General features: G+C 46.5%; 7 protein-coding genes across 7 annotated transcripts; 3 read left to right on the top strand and 4 right to left on the bottom strand.

Annotated features, from left to right (window-relative positions):
* Positions 1–268: 268 nt before the first annotated feature.
* On the bottom strand, positions 269–1425 carry GLAREA_05298 (Translation proteins SH3-like protein; the record flags this gene model as incomplete). The annotated part of the gene is made up of 2 exons (XM_008078587.1): positions 269–925; positions 985–1425. 2 exons carry the CDS (start codon positions 1423–1425, stop codon positions 269–271), a joined length of 1098 nt encoding a protein of 365 aa, XP_008076778.1.
* A 2025-nt stretch (positions 1426–3450) lies between these two features.
* On the top strand, positions 3451–4411 carry GLAREA_05297 (P-loop containing nucleoside triphosphate hydrolase; the record flags this gene model as incomplete). Its single annotated transcript, XM_008078586.1, has 5 exons — positions 3451–3518; positions 3597–3624; positions 3779–3976; positions 4044–4178; positions 4250–4411. The coding sequence occupies 5 exons, from the start codon at positions 3451–3453 to the stop codon at positions 4409–4411; spliced, it is 591 nt and encodes a 196-aa protein (XP_008076777.1).
* Positions 4412–5890: 1479 nt separating this feature from the next.
* On the top strand, positions 5891–9589 carry GLAREA_05296 (uncharacterized protein; the record flags this gene model as incomplete). Its single annotated transcript, XM_008078585.1, has 7 exons — positions 5891–6412; positions 6541–7538; positions 7588–7638; positions 7693–8016; positions 8073–8123; positions 8175–8736; positions 8783–9589. The coding sequence occupies 7 exons, from the start codon at positions 5891–5893 to the stop codon at positions 9587–9589; spliced, it is 3315 nt and encodes a 1104-aa protein (XP_008076776.1).
* Positions 9590–9887: 298 nt separating this feature from the next.
* Positions 9888–10196, bottom strand: GLAREA_05295 (uncharacterized protein; the record flags this gene model as incomplete). The annotated part of the gene is made up of 1 exon (XM_008078584.1): positions 9888–10196. One exon carries the CDS (start codon positions 10194–10196, stop codon positions 9888–9890), a length of 309 nt encoding a protein of 102 aa, XP_008076775.1.
* Positions 10197–11508: 1312 nt separating this feature from the next.
* GLAREA_05294 (transmembrane amino acid transporter) lies at positions 11509–13276 on the bottom strand (the record flags this gene model as incomplete). The annotated part of the gene is made up of 3 exons (XM_008078583.1): positions 11509–12110; positions 12182–12344; positions 12407–13276. The coding sequence occupies 3 exons, from the start codon at positions 13274–13276 to the stop codon at positions 11509–11511; spliced, it is 1635 nt and encodes a 544-aa protein (XP_008076774.1).
* A 1101-nt stretch (positions 13277–14377) lies between these two features.
* On the bottom strand, positions 14378–14904 carry GLAREA_05293 (uncharacterized protein; the record flags this gene model as incomplete). Its single annotated transcript, XM_008078582.1, has 2 exons — positions 14378–14761; positions 14818–14904. The coding sequence occupies 2 exons, from the start codon at positions 14902–14904 to the stop codon at positions 14378–14380; spliced, it is 471 nt and encodes a 156-aa protein (XP_008076773.1).
* Positions 14905–16984: 2080 nt separating this feature from the next.
* GLAREA_05292 (Ribonuclease H-like protein) lies at positions 16985–17932 on the top strand (the record flags this gene model as incomplete). Its single annotated transcript, XM_008078581.1, has 1 exon — positions 16985–17932. One exon carries the CDS (start codon positions 16985–16987, stop codon positions 17930–17932), a length of 948 nt encoding a protein of 315 aa, XP_008076772.1.
* Between the last annotated feature and the right edge of the window lie 33 nt (positions 17933–17965).

Raw genomic sequence — 17965 nt, 5'->3', positions numbered from 1 at the left:
ATTGGGATCCGGTTTAGATTAGGAAGGTGTTGTTATAAATTGATTTTCATAGAAACCTTGTAGCTTCACAACTTGCTTCTTCTTTTTGATCGATTTCTCGTATAAGCCAACCTCATTGAGTTCACAAACAGGCAATATCAAAAGACTTTTGAACAAATGGAATAGGCCTGTATAATATATCTATCCTCACCCATCTCATACAAACGCCATCAAATGCGATTCCTATATGGATACAATCCCGATTTACATATCATACAAATTCCACACCCTACGCAGGCAAAACCTCAGGCGTAGGTCCAGAATCCTCCTTTCCAACATATCCTTTCTTGGCCGCAATAGTCTTTCCTATCTTCTCCCACATGTCAGGCGTAAGCTTTTGTTTCTTCGCCAGCTTCTTCTTCATCTTCCGCTCCTTGCGTTTGGCCTCCATCAGCGGCGTACGCATCGCCTTGATCGTTTTCTTCTGATCGAGTTTCGCTTGCTCCTCGGCTTCCTTCGCGGCAATATATTCTGGTTCGTGGCGGGTTCGGAAGACGGAGAATTTGTTGCGTAGTTCGTCAATTACGCTGCGTGGCATTGGAGGACGGAGGAGGGTGGGGATGTAGGACTGGACGTCTACGTCGATACGGAGGGTGTCGGATGGTGTATCTGCTTTTGGCTTCACGACTCGCTTTTCCCGTTTGGGCCATGGTACTATGATGTCTAGTCCGGGGATCATACGAGACCAGCTGTAGCCGCTCCTGGTTTTGCGGAAGTTTGTGTTAACGAATTGCTTGACGATCACGTCTTTCAGGTTGCCATCTTTGCCCGGGATGGTAGCGACTACGCGGACGGAGTTGATGTCCATTGGTCCATCGATTGTGCTGACAGGTCTCTGATCGGGGTTTTCCTTCTCGACGAAGACTTGAGGTATTTGAATGTCGACCTAAGGAGTAGTAAGTATATTGCTTCTTTTTATTCAGTTTGGGAAGAGATTATTCTTACCCTATTCAGATCTTTGACCGTGACCTTAGCCTTTTTGCCGTCTATAGCAGAGATGATTCCGATCTTTCCCTTATCAGGACCCTCCAGAATGACCACTCTATCTCCCTTCCATATGTTGAGATACTTTCCACCGAACGGCTCAAGCCTCTTGAACAGCTCTTTTTGTGGAAGAGGAAGACCCTGGAGCGCCTGATTGTCCAATGTTCCGTATTTACTCTTGAGATCTCCGACATCTCTTTTCGGTCTTATGGGCCCGAGTTCATAATCCTCCCTTCTGTTCAGTTTCTCTTCCTTCAGTCGGGCACTCCTGTCTCGCCCGAAGGCAGTATTTTGCTGTCGTTGCGTGGTTGCCCATTGTCGCAGATTCTTCTCCTTCCGTTTTACGGCTCGTCGCTCATGTTGTCTGATTGCTAGCGCCGTCCGTCGGAATACCTTCTGCATGTTGCAGAGAGGGCGTTGGTGGTTGATTGGAGTATCGTGGTTCGCGATTCAACTTTTTGGTGTTCAGAATTCCAAGCTCATGATTTTGGCTTGGCGCGGAAGTGCAGGGTAAAAGCAGCAGCCAATATGGAATTTAATAGGGGAATAAACAATTGCTTCTTCAACTAAAGAAGTTAAGTCAGTTGTTTAATAGAGCCGACGCAAATGATAAATGCTTCATTGGCATAGTTTTTATTCATCTGCATGGGTACAAGTGTTTACTTTGTGCCTTTCTAAAAAGCTGGCTCTGAGCTCACTCGTGAGCTTGAGTAGAGGCATCACGTGCCTATTCTCTCCGCCTTCCAAGCTGGTTCCACTGTTCCCGCTCTTGCATCTCTCTCTGCAGCTCAGGGGCGTGCAGCCTCTAGATTCCGGATGTGGCTCACAGAGGGACGGGTCTCTCAAATGGTGAAATGGGTGGCCATTTATGAGACTTACAAACTGCGTTTTCCGTGATTGATGTTTCATCCGGGATCTTTGTTTCCTTCATAAGTCTGAATATTTTATGAGTTTCCGGTAGCATGGACTGCCGGGAATAAAGACGAGAAGTTGAGCGTCACATTCTGTGAGCTCCTGATGATGCGGTCGCAGAGAAAAGAGTCCTGCAGCTCCTCGCCTTGCCCAGAAAGTCCTGAACAGCCTGACAGGAGTCCTGATAGTCGTCTGCATCTGCGGCTAACACACCTTTCTAAGTGAACAATATAACGAATCATTTGCAATAGCAACACCCTCGCACTGATTGCATCATCTTTACTGTATGCCCATACATCCATTTAGTCCCTCCGTATCAACGTTGGTCCCTCGCTTAGCGAGATATGCAACGAGGACGTCCTCACCGTCCTGCAGGCCAGATATAGGCCAACAACAACACCTGAATCCGACCTGCGACGCAGTTGGCGCTCAGCATAGCAAACGGCAATTCGCTGTCAATGCGAGCAGACAAAAGACAACACATCTGAGGAGCAGGAGGGCCGCAGGCGAGTTGATTCGATACTGGTCACGAGTAGGGCTAGTCTGGCAGGTGTCAAGGGCTCTAGCTTCTACCGAACAATGGACCTTACGGATGGAAAGCGGTTATCTCCAGACTCCAAAAACGAGGCATGCCAATGCCTACCTAGCTAAGTACTGGAGCCAAGTTTCGCGGGGAAGGCAGAGGACCGACCAACAGAATTGTAGGCAGATCAGGACCTGAATAGGCAGACCATGTACTCTTAACATGATGATGACTGGTTTAATGTTTGGACTGAAGTTTTCCAATATATGATTATCATTACCTTGTCTCCCCGTGCTGAATCACCGGTCAAGCTTAATTCTCACGAGCTGGGCAGGACTAATCAATCATTACCCGGCTACTACGAGTAATAGTCCTAATCAAGCCGTTATCCACTAATAAGTTCGTGATACGGAGTGGCTGCACGTGTGAGACCGGTCCAAAGAAGAGTGCTTCATTACAGAGACATCGATTCATGATCACAACGGCTTGAGCTCCAGCCGCATATGCAAGCCTTGCACGTGAATCATCGAGAGCTATAGAAGCATAATAATACCATGCCAACTTTTAGGAGCTGTCCAAATACTACTAAAACCAGCAATCCTCATCATCTTCCACTTCATCCTTCCACACTCTGCATCCTATCTCATCCGGTCTATCCACTCCACTCCCATCAGCCTAGTCCGATCTCTCATTGAAACTCAACTACCCCTGGCCTTTACAGCTGGACAAGGTCAGTCGTCGGTCGTCGGTCGTTTGTTCGTAAAACTCGCCTAAGGCCGCCACTGTCTAGCGCTGCTACCCCAGGCCGCAAGGCAACCGGTTGCTGCTGGGTCGTGAGGCAAGAGCGTCTTGCAACTTAACTTCAACCTCCCTCAACAACCACTGACGAATTTCCATCTTCCTTCACGCTCGAGCAACGCAAATCAACAACACTCCATCTCCAGCCCGAATCCAGTCGCTTTCTCACCCTCCTTCATTTACATATCTCAACAATGGCGGAAATCCGTCGAAAGCTCGTCATTGTAGGTGATGGTGCCTGCGGTAAGACTTGCTTGTTGATGTAAGTCTTCTATCAAGATGGACCTAGCCGCCGTCCACCGCCGCGGATTTCTTGGATTCCTAGCTAACAAGTCTGCAGCGTATTCTCCAAGGGTACCTTCCCAGAGGTAAGCTTCCGCCGATACCAGTCCAGTCCAGGATTCCGAAATGCACATCTATCTACACCGCGTCAACCCCTTCACGATAGCTTCGTCGAACATTCATACCATATAACCAGGGCATCATTTTGTTGGAGCAAGCGGCTGATATTAGGTGTTATAGGTCTACGTCCCAACCGTCTTCGAGAACTACGTTGCCGATGTTGAGGTTGATGGAAAGCACGTTGAGTTGGCCCTATGGGATACGGCTGGCCAAGAAGATTACGATCGTCTCCGACCTCTCTCATACCCCGACTCGCATGTGATTCTCATTTGCTTTGCTGTTGACTCCCCCGACTCTCTTGATAACGTCCAGGAGAAGGTACGATGACACCAACAAATCCCGTTTGAGGCTGGAAGATAAGACATCGCTGACACGTGCTCTACAGTGGATCTCCGAAGTTTTGCATTTCTGCAGCGGGCTTCCTATCATCCTTGTTGGCTGTAAGAAAGATTTGCGATACGACCAGAAGACGATTGAGGAGCTTCACAAGACCAGCCAGAAGCCAGTTACCCCGGAACAGGTAAGATTTCTTCGAGTCATAATCAAGGTGGCCCGGGCATGCTTTGAACCAGAATCTAACATGTCCAACAGGGTGAGGAGATCCGCAAGAAGATTGGTGCCTACAAGTACTTGGAGTGTTCTGCAAAGACCAACGAGGGTGTCCGTGAAGTGTTCGAACATGCTACGCGCGCTGCCCTGTTGACGAAGAAGTCCAAATCCAGCAGCGGAAAGAGGCATTGCATGATTTTGTAAAGATACCGCTATTGACCTTTCTTTCTCTAATACGAATCGGAGTCTATCTTACTGGGAATCCGTTGCTAGGTGGTGAGATTACTTCTAGGGCAAGATGTATACTTGCAAACATGTGCATGGCTCTTCACTCGGCGTTGATCTGTCATCTTTGATACGATACCGAGACCATACCAACACTTCGCAGAAGTCTCCCACAAGTCATCGAATACGATACTACCTCCATTACTACCTCTTCATCCCTCTCGGCTTCGTTCGGATACATCTTGGCACGGGGGTACTCTCTGTGCTGTGCTATTTCTTCCTCCAGTATCTGCGTTTTTCCTGCAGCAAGATCTTGTTTGCTTTTGCGTCGCGTCTTTTTCTCTCTGCACTAAAGAGTGGATATGAATCATAAAGGCTATGCGGCTTGTTGTTGCCAGGTCTGGTTTCTTCCTTGGGTGCGCTTGTTATTTTGGAGGCAACAGGGAGATAGGATGCGCATTTTGTACGGTGTAATAGCAATAGGTGTAGTCTATCAAGAGGTGTTTTTCGAATATATGATGTCTTGTGATTTTAAGATTTTCTCTTGCATATTTGATGGTTTTGTCAAGCCGTACCTGCCGGATTCAAGTGCCTTGTACTGTGTGTTGGAATTAGAACTAATGTCTTATCTAGGGTCTATGAGTTTAGTACATCGCTTCTCCACCATGTCGTCCTCATCTCTATGCCTCGGAAACCTAACAATAGTCTAATAGTTTAATAGCGATATTACAGCTAACATAAAGCTTCCAAACACGCCAATGATTCATTTTCTCATCACCCCCGCCAGGTTGCTAAGCACAAAAGAAGCTCTATCACACCCTTCCCTACATGAATGTTCCTAACATAAGAACAGCTCACTAACACGTTCCCCAAGTACACAATCTCAGCTTTCGATCTACTTGCGTGTTCTTCAACCTTTCCGTGATGCATTTTGCATTTCCAGTGAAGAAATAGCGCCTTGTAAGTACAACCTAAAGATTTGCTTGCACTTATTTGTGACTAGAGTGACATACTGTTGGATATCAAAGAACAAGAAATGTGAAGAAGCTACTTTTTCACCACGGTGTGAAAATATTTTGTTACAGTTTGACATTCTAAGCTTCGCCTCTAGAAATACAGGTGAACTGTGCAGACCTAGGTGAATGTGAGTTTTACAGGCTACATGGAAATATGATATTCGCCAGAACGGGAAGAGGCCCTTCTTGTGAAAAACACTTCAGGTTCTGACTAGCTTCAAATCAAGGTTCTGGGAAATAAATTTCTAGGAGACAATTCCGCCAAATTCGGACACCTAAAATTTCATTACAAAGTTTACGATATACATCATCTACGACTGAAATAAGTTAACGATATCGGCCCAGAAGCTGGAAACACTCGGGTGAGATCATCCCTCCACGCTTTTCAATATTTACTTGTCAAATTATGTTCACCTCGGGTCGTTAACTCATACAATCGACCATGTGCCTGGAGACCTTCAAAAAATCCAAATCATGCCGGTCCACCTTCAGACATTTGCAAATATGCAACGCCCATCTCTCGATCAACCCAGAAGTTAATCGTGCCGTTGATTGCAACAAGTACAAGGGGAAACGCGTCAAGCTTGCCAATGGAAGATGCAATTGTCGTCGAGATGGTAGCACATGCATTTTCGAGCATAGAAATGGGGAGCGTATTGTTACTTTCGAGGAAAAGGAGGATAGTGACTTGAATAAAAGGGGCATGGCTAAAAAACACATGGATCCAAGGGAGGGATACTGGAACCAGAAAGGCGAAGCTGGGAGTGGCGCGTTTTGGCGGGATTTGGGTGTAAATCAAGGTGCGCAGAAAGTGGTTGGTCAAGAAGCTACTGAATATCGAGAATTTCTCAGGCGTGTTAGGGAATTCGAGGAGTTGCCAAAAGTAAAGAGAATGACACCTTCTTCCTCTAAAGAATCTTACTCTAACTTAGACGAACGCGCGAACACCTCCAATAGCCAAAAGGTTAGAACTCCACTGCCCAATGGAAGGCCAGACCTTCAACCCAGCCAGTCTGGGGGTTCCCAGAAGAACGATACACATAAATGCGAAACTACAACGATCTACAATTCAAAGGATTCAAAGTGTTAAAGTCGCGCAATGGGAAAAGCATTCTACTTCTCACAAGATCAAATACTCGCGCTGATATCGATCCGGATGAAACCGAGAACGCTACACGAACTACTGAGGCGGAATCCACGAAGGCGAAGGAGGACTTAGTCACCAGCAATTCGGATCCTCATGATAACCACCCTGACGAAGGCGAAATTTCTTCAACAATCGAAGAGGTTAGCAATCTGCGCTCGGAGAGCCTAGGTAGTGAATACAGGAATCAGTCAGGTGAAAGTGAGGATACTTCCAGTGATGAGGAAGTCACCGCTGCAAATTTCATGAAGAGGAAGAGGAGCCTGCGTACTCCAAGTGTTGAACCTCTGTCGAATGTCGGTTCTCCAACTGAAAGCGGCGAGAGCCACAACATCGACGGGCTCCAGAAGGAGCTTGAGATAATAACTCGGGACTCGACGATATGTACTAGTAGACTTCGGCAGAAGAAAAAGCTTCGCTTTGAGAATACGGCGGGTATGTGTCTTGATGAGTCGGATTCTGATGAGGAGAGGGATGTTTATGTGCCAGCTGTTCAAGATGGGTCTCAGGAGGAGGAGGAGGAGGAGGAGGAAGAGGAAATGGAGACTACCCTAAACTGTGATGAGCGAGAAGTCTCGGAATTATCAACAGTGACAACTATCAATCGTCCGATGGAAAACCCCGATGCTCAAGAAATACTCAGCATATTGACATCAACTGCCGACAATCATACTCCTGCTAATAGAGAACCGCAACACGCATACTCACCACCCTCTATATTGCGTATATTTCCAGACAGGGAAGCTGCTCGAACAAATTACTTGGGAGGCCTGCGTCCTGCTGCACTCCGACAAGAGGCAGGATACCAGTGTTTTCCAGGGCAAATAGAACCAGGGAATGTGTGGCAACAAAGGGTCGAGCATGAAAAGGCGAGGCAACTGGCGTTTTACTTTGATTTGTATGGGATGCCCGATGAAAAAAGAATTCAGTTTCAGATTGAAAGATGGTCCGTATTGACACTTTTACATCATTCTATGGCTGACAGTTTATCGCAGGGAGAACCTCAAAAAACTGGCTTTTGAGCACAAAGCTGCTGGAGATACTCGGTAAGAAACAAAGATGTTTCTAGAATTAAACTCACTGATACTAAAGATGACTAGAGATCTGAACGAGATTACCATTAGCCTCGACACTTTCTACCATTCTTTATATCCTAAAATCTTGGACAAACCCTTTCCCTCTCATGTTCTTAAAGCTATAGGAAGAGTATCCTTCGAATTCTTAAGATTAACGGACTTTAAAGAGTTCAATGTGGATGAGCTGAATATTCCCTCGATACGCCGCACGATCAGATCACTTACCTGTGGCAAAAGGTTCGTGTATGAACGTGATGAGACAAAATGTCTTGCGGAATGGTCGGTGTTGGAGGATTATGAAATGACGAAGGATCTACGGGGAAAACCTGGGAAAGAGATCTTGAGATGGTATTGCTCACTGTTTCGAGGCTCGTATCCCTGACCACTTGCTGACTTGGTGATAGGGACGATTACTGTTGTCAAGCTGCCCGGTTGATTACTGATGGCGATCGAAGGTTAGTTCTCCCTTTTCCCTTGGAGTGATATGATATTAACATAATGGATAGGTGGGTAAGTGAGATTGTTTTGGATTTAAATACGCAGTTTCAAATACACAGTGGAAGCGAGACACACGACGAAGAACAACATTCCGTAGGAGAAGGCGGCGGAGTCGAAGATGTGAGAGGCAACGAAGAACGGGATACGGAAGAAGGGACGGCGGAAGAGGAAGAAACGACACGATTTGAGGGAGTTGATGCTGAGGTAACGGTGGACGATGTTGCAGATGATGAAAAGGATGACGACGATATGACAGATGAAGGGAGTACGATACACGTCGCACATCCTGAAGAGTCTAATATGGAAGCATACATGGAAGAAAACGAAAACGAAGAAGAGGAAGAGATTTCGGGAGACAGAGTTGGTACACACCAAGCAGTAACTGTTACGGCAAGCATTGAAGAAGATGAAGGAGCGATAACGGAAGAAGGAGAAGCTATACACGTCGCAAACTTCGAACAACTTGATACGATAGAGGAAGTTGAAGAAAACACGGCAGAACACGACGAAGTGACATACCTCGGAGAAAGTTGTGGGGGGCCAGAGACGGAAGAAGATGAAGAAGCGACGGTAAGAGAGGGTGAGTGTGAAAACCTTTGAATAATTGACAGAGAAGCCAACTGTGGATGTAGACCATGTAGAGCACGAACTATTTCATTCCGAAACTATGAAGGCGACAGTTCCCGAAGAAGCCACAACACAGAGAATATCAAGGCACGAAGAAAAATCACACACGGAAGAAGAAATCGCACAAAATGGGGCAGCAGCACAGGCTGATGGATTTAACACGGAAGTAAATAATGAGGAAGCGTATGAACAATCTCCACTTCAAAATCATCGAGCAAGTCACGGCGAAGGATCATGTGCGGCAGAACAAATTCCAGCAGATGCAGAAGCGACACACATTGAAGGAGTCAACGTAGAGGCAGAAGGAGACGCCTACGAGCAATTTCCATTCTCAATCGTTGAACCCTTACTTCCCGCAACAATCGACCCGCAGAGATCAATGGAACCAGAAGACGCCGAAGAAGTCAATACAGAGGCATCAACCAGAAGCGTGTCAGTAGCAAACACGAATATCTCGGCGGAGGTGGATGTACAGATGACAGACCCGGAAGAGGCCAACTCGCACGCTTCATCTCCGGCATTTTTCGAAGCCGACGAAGGTAACGCGAATGTATCGATGGAAGCAACTGATATAGTAACAGCCCCTAACGTTGTTATTTCGGAGGATGTGGCAGAAGTTGTTGAAGAAGCGGTAGTCCCCAAGGAAGCCTATACGGTGAATATAATCGAAATCCATGAACCAGCGCCAAAGCCCAGAGAAGTCAACACGCAGCAGACATCCATGAAAGCAGCTGGACAAAGATCGATTATTCAGGATAAGGATAATATTGTAAATATTCGAGAATGGCTGTTGTAGTAGGACTTGTGACACTGGCGAAAGTTGATGTAACAGTAGTCATATTAGATTTCTTCATGGTGTAGTCTGAATATGAAAAGGTCGTTGAGTGTCAAATTGATTTTTATATCTACATAGCACCTATTTTTGTGTAAAGTGATTACTAAACTTCTTTTTTTTTGTTTCCCGGAGAGGAGTCAAGCGTCCATCACCTCGTCCACAGATATAGGATCACATTTACTCTATCGAGACTACCCCATCCGTAAGACAACATCCCCAGTCATAACAGAGACTCCCAGTTTTATCAAAAGACACCAGCTCATTTACATCTCGTCTTTTTGTAAGCTGGTCCAGAAGCGGAAGGATCCTCGAAAATACTAACATCCGACTCCCCCTTGATTTCTACACCATGAGTCGGACACATCTTTTTGACCGACGTATCAAGCTTAAACTCGTCTCCAGGAAGCGGGATGAGATTAAAACCCTCCATCTCCCTCGAAAGCTCGATGATATTCTGAAGCTGATTCAGCGCCCTCAAGTCCGGGGACGAGGGTTCGGCTTTGATATTTGGCGATGGCGAATCTTCCGGCATAGGAGTATCCTGCCTCTTAACAACCTTCCCATCCATCGTCTGTTCCTCAACCTCCACCCTCCCAACCTCCCGCCCCCTCATCCCCATCCCCGTACTATCCCCAAACCGCTCATCAACAACATGTCTCCACGCGCCCCCAAACCCCCTCCCAATACCACACTCATGACCCTCCTCCCCCCTTTCCCCTCCACAAAATACCACTTCCCCTTCCCTACACACCACGGTCGTCTCCCCTCCCCCTTTTCATTTAAATCCCAAACCCACCCCCAATTCTCCTTACCGCCCTCGCTTCTCCGTCCAGATTTCAGCGGCTCCATGAACGTCCAATCGCCCCTCACATGACCCTCGAACATCCACACCGTGCCGCAGCGCTCCTCACACGCGTAGCCATCGTATTGCATGCCCGCCATGGGAGAATTAATATCGTCGTTTCCGCAGGGCCCTTCGATCTCGATGGTGCGCGTGATGAGGAAGGGGCAGGGTGCTTGGTTTATTTGCTTGCGCGTGTAATCTTGATGGGGAAGGCAGATTGCGTGTTTGGTTGTGATGCAGGGGCAGGTGGTGTGGGTTATGGTTGCTGTTACGCACATGGTTGCGTTTGTTGTGAGGTGGTGATGTTCTGGTATTTTGATGTTTTAAGGTTCAAATGTTCAGAGGGGTTGAGCTTGAGATTTCGACTGCTTGTGTGCTTGGTGAGAGCTGACATGGAACAGGTAGCTGATGTTGAAGGATGTTGAAGAAACCGCGTTTTTGTAGATTGAGTTACAAGAATCTGGTGTTGTTTTTGATGTTGATAGAGAGAAGTGATTTGAAGGTGAACTTGCATCTCCTCCTAGACAAACTTGGGTAAAATCAACAGGTTGTTCCGATGTGGTGAATAGACAATTCGCCAATTCAGACTGTCCAGGAACTCAATCACTGTTTGTACTTATCTCTTTGCTGTCTTTGAATATATTTATGGTAGAGCCACGTTGTTCTGGTGTGAGTGAATAGCTCATCCCAGACCTAAGAAGACAATAACTGAATGCATCTAGCTTATCAGTGGCTTTGAGGCTGTATGCTGTCAGTCTTGTGGGAAGCTTTGAAATAGTAAGTAGCAGCTGGAATGGCCTCGAAGTTGGGACTGCAGCAAAATTAGCTGACCATGAGGAAGAAGAGTACATATGGACAAAAATGTAGGTTGATCTAATAGTCAATTGCCCATAAAAGAGAAAGCGTGGCAACTCGAAAGACCATGAAGCAAGCAATATAAACTGACATATAGTTTTGTTTTCTTTCATAAATATCCTTAAATACCCAAATCCCATATTGTACACCGTTCTATGTTCCGACCTATACAAAGGTCAATTTAATGACACTGCGCCGTCCCCCCTTCATTTCTAATAATCTTAGCAACAGCCTGGACGAGACTGATTCCCATAACCGCAGTCCCAAACGCCACAACCCCCATTGCAACAAAAGTTCTCCAGGAGCGGGTGCTCAGTTTAATATAACATAATGGTGGAAGGATATATGCTAACGCGCAGGCACTCGTTGCACCTATAAGCTCGAATACGGCGCCTAGATCACATGTGATTAGGGACAGCATCATTGCAGATACGACGAGAGCGGTTGAAAATATGAGGTGGAGATTCATATTGAAAGGTTCGGCGGGGAAGTAGTAGTTGAACATAACCTCTCGGCAGACGAAGGCTTCGAGGGGGAGGGTGGTGAGCATGTTTAGACCAAAACACAGACGGGCGATATTGACCATGGTGTTGCTGGTTGGGAAGTTGTTGAGGACATTCCCTTGGGTTAAGGAGCCGAAGGTTAGGAAACCTGATAGAGCCATGAGAAGACATGCGAACATGGAGATGGTAGTGCTGTAATGGGTTACACGGGCAAAACGGTCGAGTGTAGGAGTTTTGAGAGAACCGTATATTAGGAGGGAGTTGTGGTGGCAGACAAATGCTAAGACTCTGTTAGAGTGGGTAAAGGCATGGAGGGGTAGAGGGGTAAAACGGGGCGTGGAATGATCATACCAAATGATATTACACCAATTGCTTGAAATATCCCATCATTTACCAGAAGTAAAGACGAGTCGAATGTACCTCTCGATTCAACGGGAACGAAGAAACCTTGGGTGACCACCGTAAAAAGGATGACCATCATGCTAATCAACGCCAGTGTACTCGCTTTTGCCAACTTTCAATTGTGTCAGCTAGCGTCTCTCTATAATCTACCAGAACTCCGCCAACTGTACATACCTTTGCAATGTCCCTATACAAACTCAGCGGGTAACTGACTCCCAGTATAAAGACCACAATAACAGCCCTCCTGTCCCCTAGCAGACTTAACACAGGAACATCCGTCAAACCGGGCCAAATCGCTAGAAAAACATGCGGAATAGTATCTCCCACAATAATCCCAAACGCAACCATGCCTCCAAATGCGAATGCCCACTGCGCAATACTGATAGCAATCAACCCCGACTTCCCAAAGCAAAACTCCACAGTACCCTGAAAACTGTCTCGTCCACTCAGTTTTGAATTGATCACAATAAGCCTGATAGTCCAATCCACGGTGATCGTCAACCCAATCAACAGCATAACTCCAGCGAGAAGCCCCGCTTGTTTAAAAGCATAAGGTTGACCAATAATGCCCGCGCCGATGATCGAATTCGCCATATTCATGAATGCGCTCCTCAGTCCTGATTTCGGCCGGGAGCGTTCGCGCTCAGCCCAATCTTCGAACTCTTCCTCGCCCCATGGCGAGTTGGCAAGGGCGACAGATGGAGCTTCGATATTGGTAAGGAGAGGTGTGAATTGTTGTTGGGGCCTGTCGCGACGTCCCGAGAGGGGAGGGGAGTAGGATGGAGGACGTTCATTTTCGGGGGTTGGTATATCGAAATGTACTCGATTCGGTGTACGTGGTGTTCGTCCTCCAGCGTGTGCATTTCGCTCTGAGCTTCGTGATTTACTTCGTGCCTGTCCATCGCCGGGATGAACTATAATGTCATCTTCTTCCTCGTCGGAAAAGCCCCCAGAATCGAGGAGCCCGCGGTCTTCCTCATTTATTCGCGGAGGGTTGGATGGATCGGCATCCGCGCGGATGTTGGATGGTTTGGCCTTGGCCATGCCGAGTTATCGTGGAAGCATAGTTGTTGTGTTCATGTTGAGATGCTGGATCAGAAAATAACTTTAGGTGGTCTTTGACAGCTCTACTACTTCTGCATTCATCACTAATTGTCGGAGTCGGACCCCTGCTCGCTTATTACTGTCAGCCTCAAGTTTGAGTAGCAGATAGCTATTTTTGGAAAATAGCATTTTGGAATTGTTAAAGTATAATAGAATTTTTGAAAAGGTACAATGAACGTCGAACTTATACCACTCTTTGCGAAAATCAGCCTTGAAGGTATGGCTTTATTAGCCAGTTTCTCAAAGTAGCATTTAGGCGAAATACTCAGTAGCGTCAGCCCAGTTATTTACTTAAAATCGACCATTTCACCTTGAAGTGAGTTTCCTTGTGGGTCAGTGGGTTGCAATTTAGACGTAGTATTGAATTGTGTATGTAGTATGGAGTTATTATCATTATTCCTCCACACCCATAAACTTAAGCACGAGCGCCCAAAGCGTAATGCTTGATAGAAATCTACCAAACATAAAATTAATAAACTGTTTCGTTTGTGATTCCAGTGATCGATTAAATGGCCTGAAATCTCAGTCACTGGATCATGATGCATTGGCGGTAAGTGAACGTCCTTAAACATTAAATCAAGACGGTCTTTAACCAAGCAGTAGGATCATACTAGAATTCTGAAATATCTAGGATGTGGGGTGTAAATCATATTTGGATACTCCATCTCACCTCAAGCGTGTTGCTATAGTACTACCACTGACAGGCTATTTTATTTCCTGCCCATTTGCGTTTTTGAGTCCCTTATTGCTACATGAGTTCCCATTTTCCCGCCAACCTGCCAAAACAAACGCTTTTCCATTTTTCCTCTCTTATAATGAGTGTATTAAGATTAAATTCTTCGTCCTCGTTCATGGGGTATCGTCCTTCTTGCGTTATCAAAACGACCGCTTTTCCTCGCTTTAAATGAGTGTATTAAGTTTAAAAACTTTCTCGTCGCCCATGAGATATAGTCGCTCATGCGATCTTCGTTCCAATTCGTAAAGTCATTATTTGAACCCTTCTTAGAGCTCCTCTCCGTCCACTATGACACGCATGATTACTTACCGCGCAGCCCTTCCTCTGATAGTTGGGTTTCTTGAAGCTGCAGTCGCTCCAGTAACGGTGGGAGACGCCAAAGTAGTCATACTACCAGTGACTGTCGTTGCTGGAACCGATGTACTTGTCGCGGAAGTACCATTTCCAGCAGCGCAGCTAGCGATAGATGGTAATGGAGGTGTTCCTGGAAGAGAGACCTGACTACAGAGATTCCCACCGAAATCTGCTGCGGCTTTTTGGTCTCCAGCGCTACATGACTTGGAAATACAGCATGAAATCTCTGATATGAATTGCTTGTTCGCGCAGACACAAGCTACGTTACGAACATCACACCCAGCAAATGTAGTGTATCCGGAGGAAGTAACGAAGTAGGGCTGTGCACACACTTGCTGTTCGACGTGTCAGTAAAAGCTCCATGCGGATTCAGTTGTAGGATTGGACTTACCACGCAGGATGGAAGGTCTGGGGGGAGATCCTGCGCCGTTGCAAGAGCTGCGAGAGCGAGAAGGATTGAGCTTGCTGAGGTCTTCATTGTAGGTAGCGTTTCTGTATGCTTGAGGGCTTTATGTATTTGATGGCTGTGATATGTAGGCAAAGGCTCGACAGCTGACAATTAATGTCCTGAGTCGTGAACAATCTGAGAGAAGTGTGATGGTTAGGAAAAGGTTTTATACGATTGAATTAACAATTGACATAAAGAAATCGCCCCAAGTGTAGGACGAGTCAACCTCTTATATTCAGCACCGAGAGCTCCACCGGCACTCAACCATGAAAAGCATTTAACCAGCCCGACTGACCCGCATGATGTAAGTTACTCCGTAAAAGTTCGTATCTGTCGCTGGTGGTGGGGAAATCCAGGTGCAAGGGACAGCAGAACCGAGACTGGGGTCAAGATTCACAAACCCATATGCAGGGCTACTTTAGATGTACGAAGTATGTGCGACCTTCCAGAAATAGAGAGCTTTGGCGCAACCGGAACCAGCAGTGACATGAGTGTCGTACCTTCGAGAAAGATGGCTAACAAAATATGCAAACAATCGGAGTCGTCCGTAGAGACTCGACACCTGCCGCTTTTCGGTCGAGGAAAGAACTACTGTACAACGAGTCAGTTAATCGCTATAATATCGACTCGGGCCATGGGCGACAGCGACAAATAAATACACGATAATCTGTTTCCAGATCCTCTTCTTCCTGAGTCAGACTTAGCTATTGATAGGTTGACAGTTGTTGAAATGCATAAACGGACGACTAAAGGGAAGGGACTTTAGTCATGATCGTCGCCCTTGTACTAGTACATTGAAAACAATGAATATATGCTCTCCTTGCTCACTCTTAGACCACACAATGGCTTAGTACAGCATGAGCGAAATATAGCAACCTGCTGACATCATTCGGCGAAGATCTCACACCAGAATCTGAAAAGCTGAGCATCGGAGTATCTTCGACTATCTTAGCACGGTTTCTTAGCCTCAACAAGTGTGGTGGGTGCCAAAGCAGGAACACAGGCCAATTTTGAAAATCCCAGAAACTGATACTGTACATCAATCAAGTTCATATTTTCCTCCGGAGTGATTGAAGTGAGCCGGGTTAGGCTTAACAGTGGCTACGAGATGTTGGTAAAGACTGGCTCGAATGACCTCTTGCTACACGTTCGCGACCAGCATAATGCATTATTGGTTTCCTCTTTTGCAGGATTCGCGTGCTTGCCACACTCTAGGACAGCAATCGGGTGAAAGGCCCTTTGGCCTGATGTCTGAACACGACATTTGACCAAACACTTCCCGTAATAATGCTATTCAGCAGGTAGCCATTAAAGATCGTATAGGTGACACTTGCCTCGCTGGTTCTGCTTCCTTACCTCCGTCTCTGAAAACAAAAAAATAGTATGCAGGGAGGATGGGGTGGAGAGGATTGGATCCGAATCACCGCCGCAGTGCCGACAGATGTACGGAGAGAGCACCCAGTACCTGGCTAAGTCTGCGATGCACAAGCAGAGTGAATCCCATATCCAAGGTATGATACCCTTGATAACCATACAATTTTGTATTCTCTCCTTGATATCTAGATCAGTTGAGTATGCTGGTATGTATTGTGAGGGGCAAACAGACTGTCGAAGGCAAGTCACCAGACAACGACCACATCACAAGATCGTCACACACCAGCCTCCTCACATGATGAGTTCCCTTCCATTGTTTGTGCTCGTTTCTGAGAAACTCGTAGGAAGATGTCCTAGAACGAAAACTGTCAATAAAATCATGCTGTTACCCGCAAAGTTGAAAGCTTCGGCTGAACACAACAACGCATGCTGAACACTAATATATAATTGTCTGGGACGGGAGCTAGCTCGTGGTTGTCAAACCTGAGAAGAATTGTCCATTGATGTATCTCCGAATTCGAGGATTGCATAGCTCCAAGTGGTGAACAGAACATCTGTGACAGGCAAGTGCTCAAGCAATGTGAAATGACGATGAGGTGAAAAAGAAATACGTCTTCAAAAAGAATTGGTTCCTGGCACTTATCGCCAAGACCCTGCACGGAGCTACCCCTGCAGCAGATCCCCATGTTCCAAGCCCCCTTCCAAACACCACAACAACATCTAGACATCAAAATGCATGGCCTTCACAATCCCCAAGACCTTGAAACTCAGCCAGCTGAAGCAATTGACGCAAAAATGTGGCCTTCCCAGCACCGGGACAAAACCCATCCTCACCCAACGTCTCTACGATGAAATCACAAAGTCCAATGCGTCGCCCCCGAAAGACGTAACTCGAATTCTGAGTATCGACATGGGAATTCGAAATCTGGCGTACTGCATTCTAGAAGTTCCGCCCGAAAAGAAGAAGGAAGAGAAAGGAGTTCCAATAGTACGAGCATGGCATCGTCTTGCTGTGTCTTCTGCGCCAAAGATCCTGCCCATCGATGAGAAAGCGAAGAAAGTGAAGAAGGAGGTTGAGAAGGAGAACTTTACACCTACGACGCTCTCTCAAATCGCCTATACCCTGCTGCGAAAAAGACTGCTGGTTCTGAAACCGACGCATGTTCTGATAGAACGACAACGCTTCCGAAGTATGGGCTCGAAGCACATTCTAGAATGGACTATCCGCGTGAACATGTTCGAGTCGATGTTGTATGGGGTACTATATACCCTGAGAGAAGAGGGCATATGGAAAGGCAGTGTTGAAGCTATTGCGCCGGGGAAGGTAGGCCCATTCTGGGTAGGCGAAGATGTAGATGTAGATGCTCAAGGGAAGTTGCGGAAGTCGAAGAGCGCCAAGATTCAGAATAAGGGAGCGAAGATTGATTTGGTCAAGAGATGGTTAGAGGGCGAGACGACGTTGGAATTAGGGAATGCGGAAGTTGAGGGTATGGCTCGGGCGTATAAAGAGAAATGGAAGAGGGGCGTTGGTGGGGGAAAGGCCGTTATGAGCGATGACGGAGAAAAGATGGGGAAGCTGGATGATTTGGCAGATTCGCTATTACAGGGTATGGCATGGATTCAATGGGAGGAGAACAAGAAGTTGGCTCTGAAAAGAGGGGTCGAGGTATTGCTAGATCACTAAATTCAAGACCGACCAAACACTTCCCTCTTAAGC

This window comes from Glarea lozoyensis, assembly GCF_000409485.1.
Source record: "Glarea lozoyensis ATCC 20868 chromosome Unknown GLAREA10, whole genome shotgun sequence".
Classification (NCBI taxonomy): Eukaryota; Fungi; Ascomycota; class Leotiomycetes; order Helotiales; family Helotiaceae; genus Glarea; species Glarea lozoyensis.
This window is presented reverse-complemented; position numbering and strand designations above follow the sequence as displayed.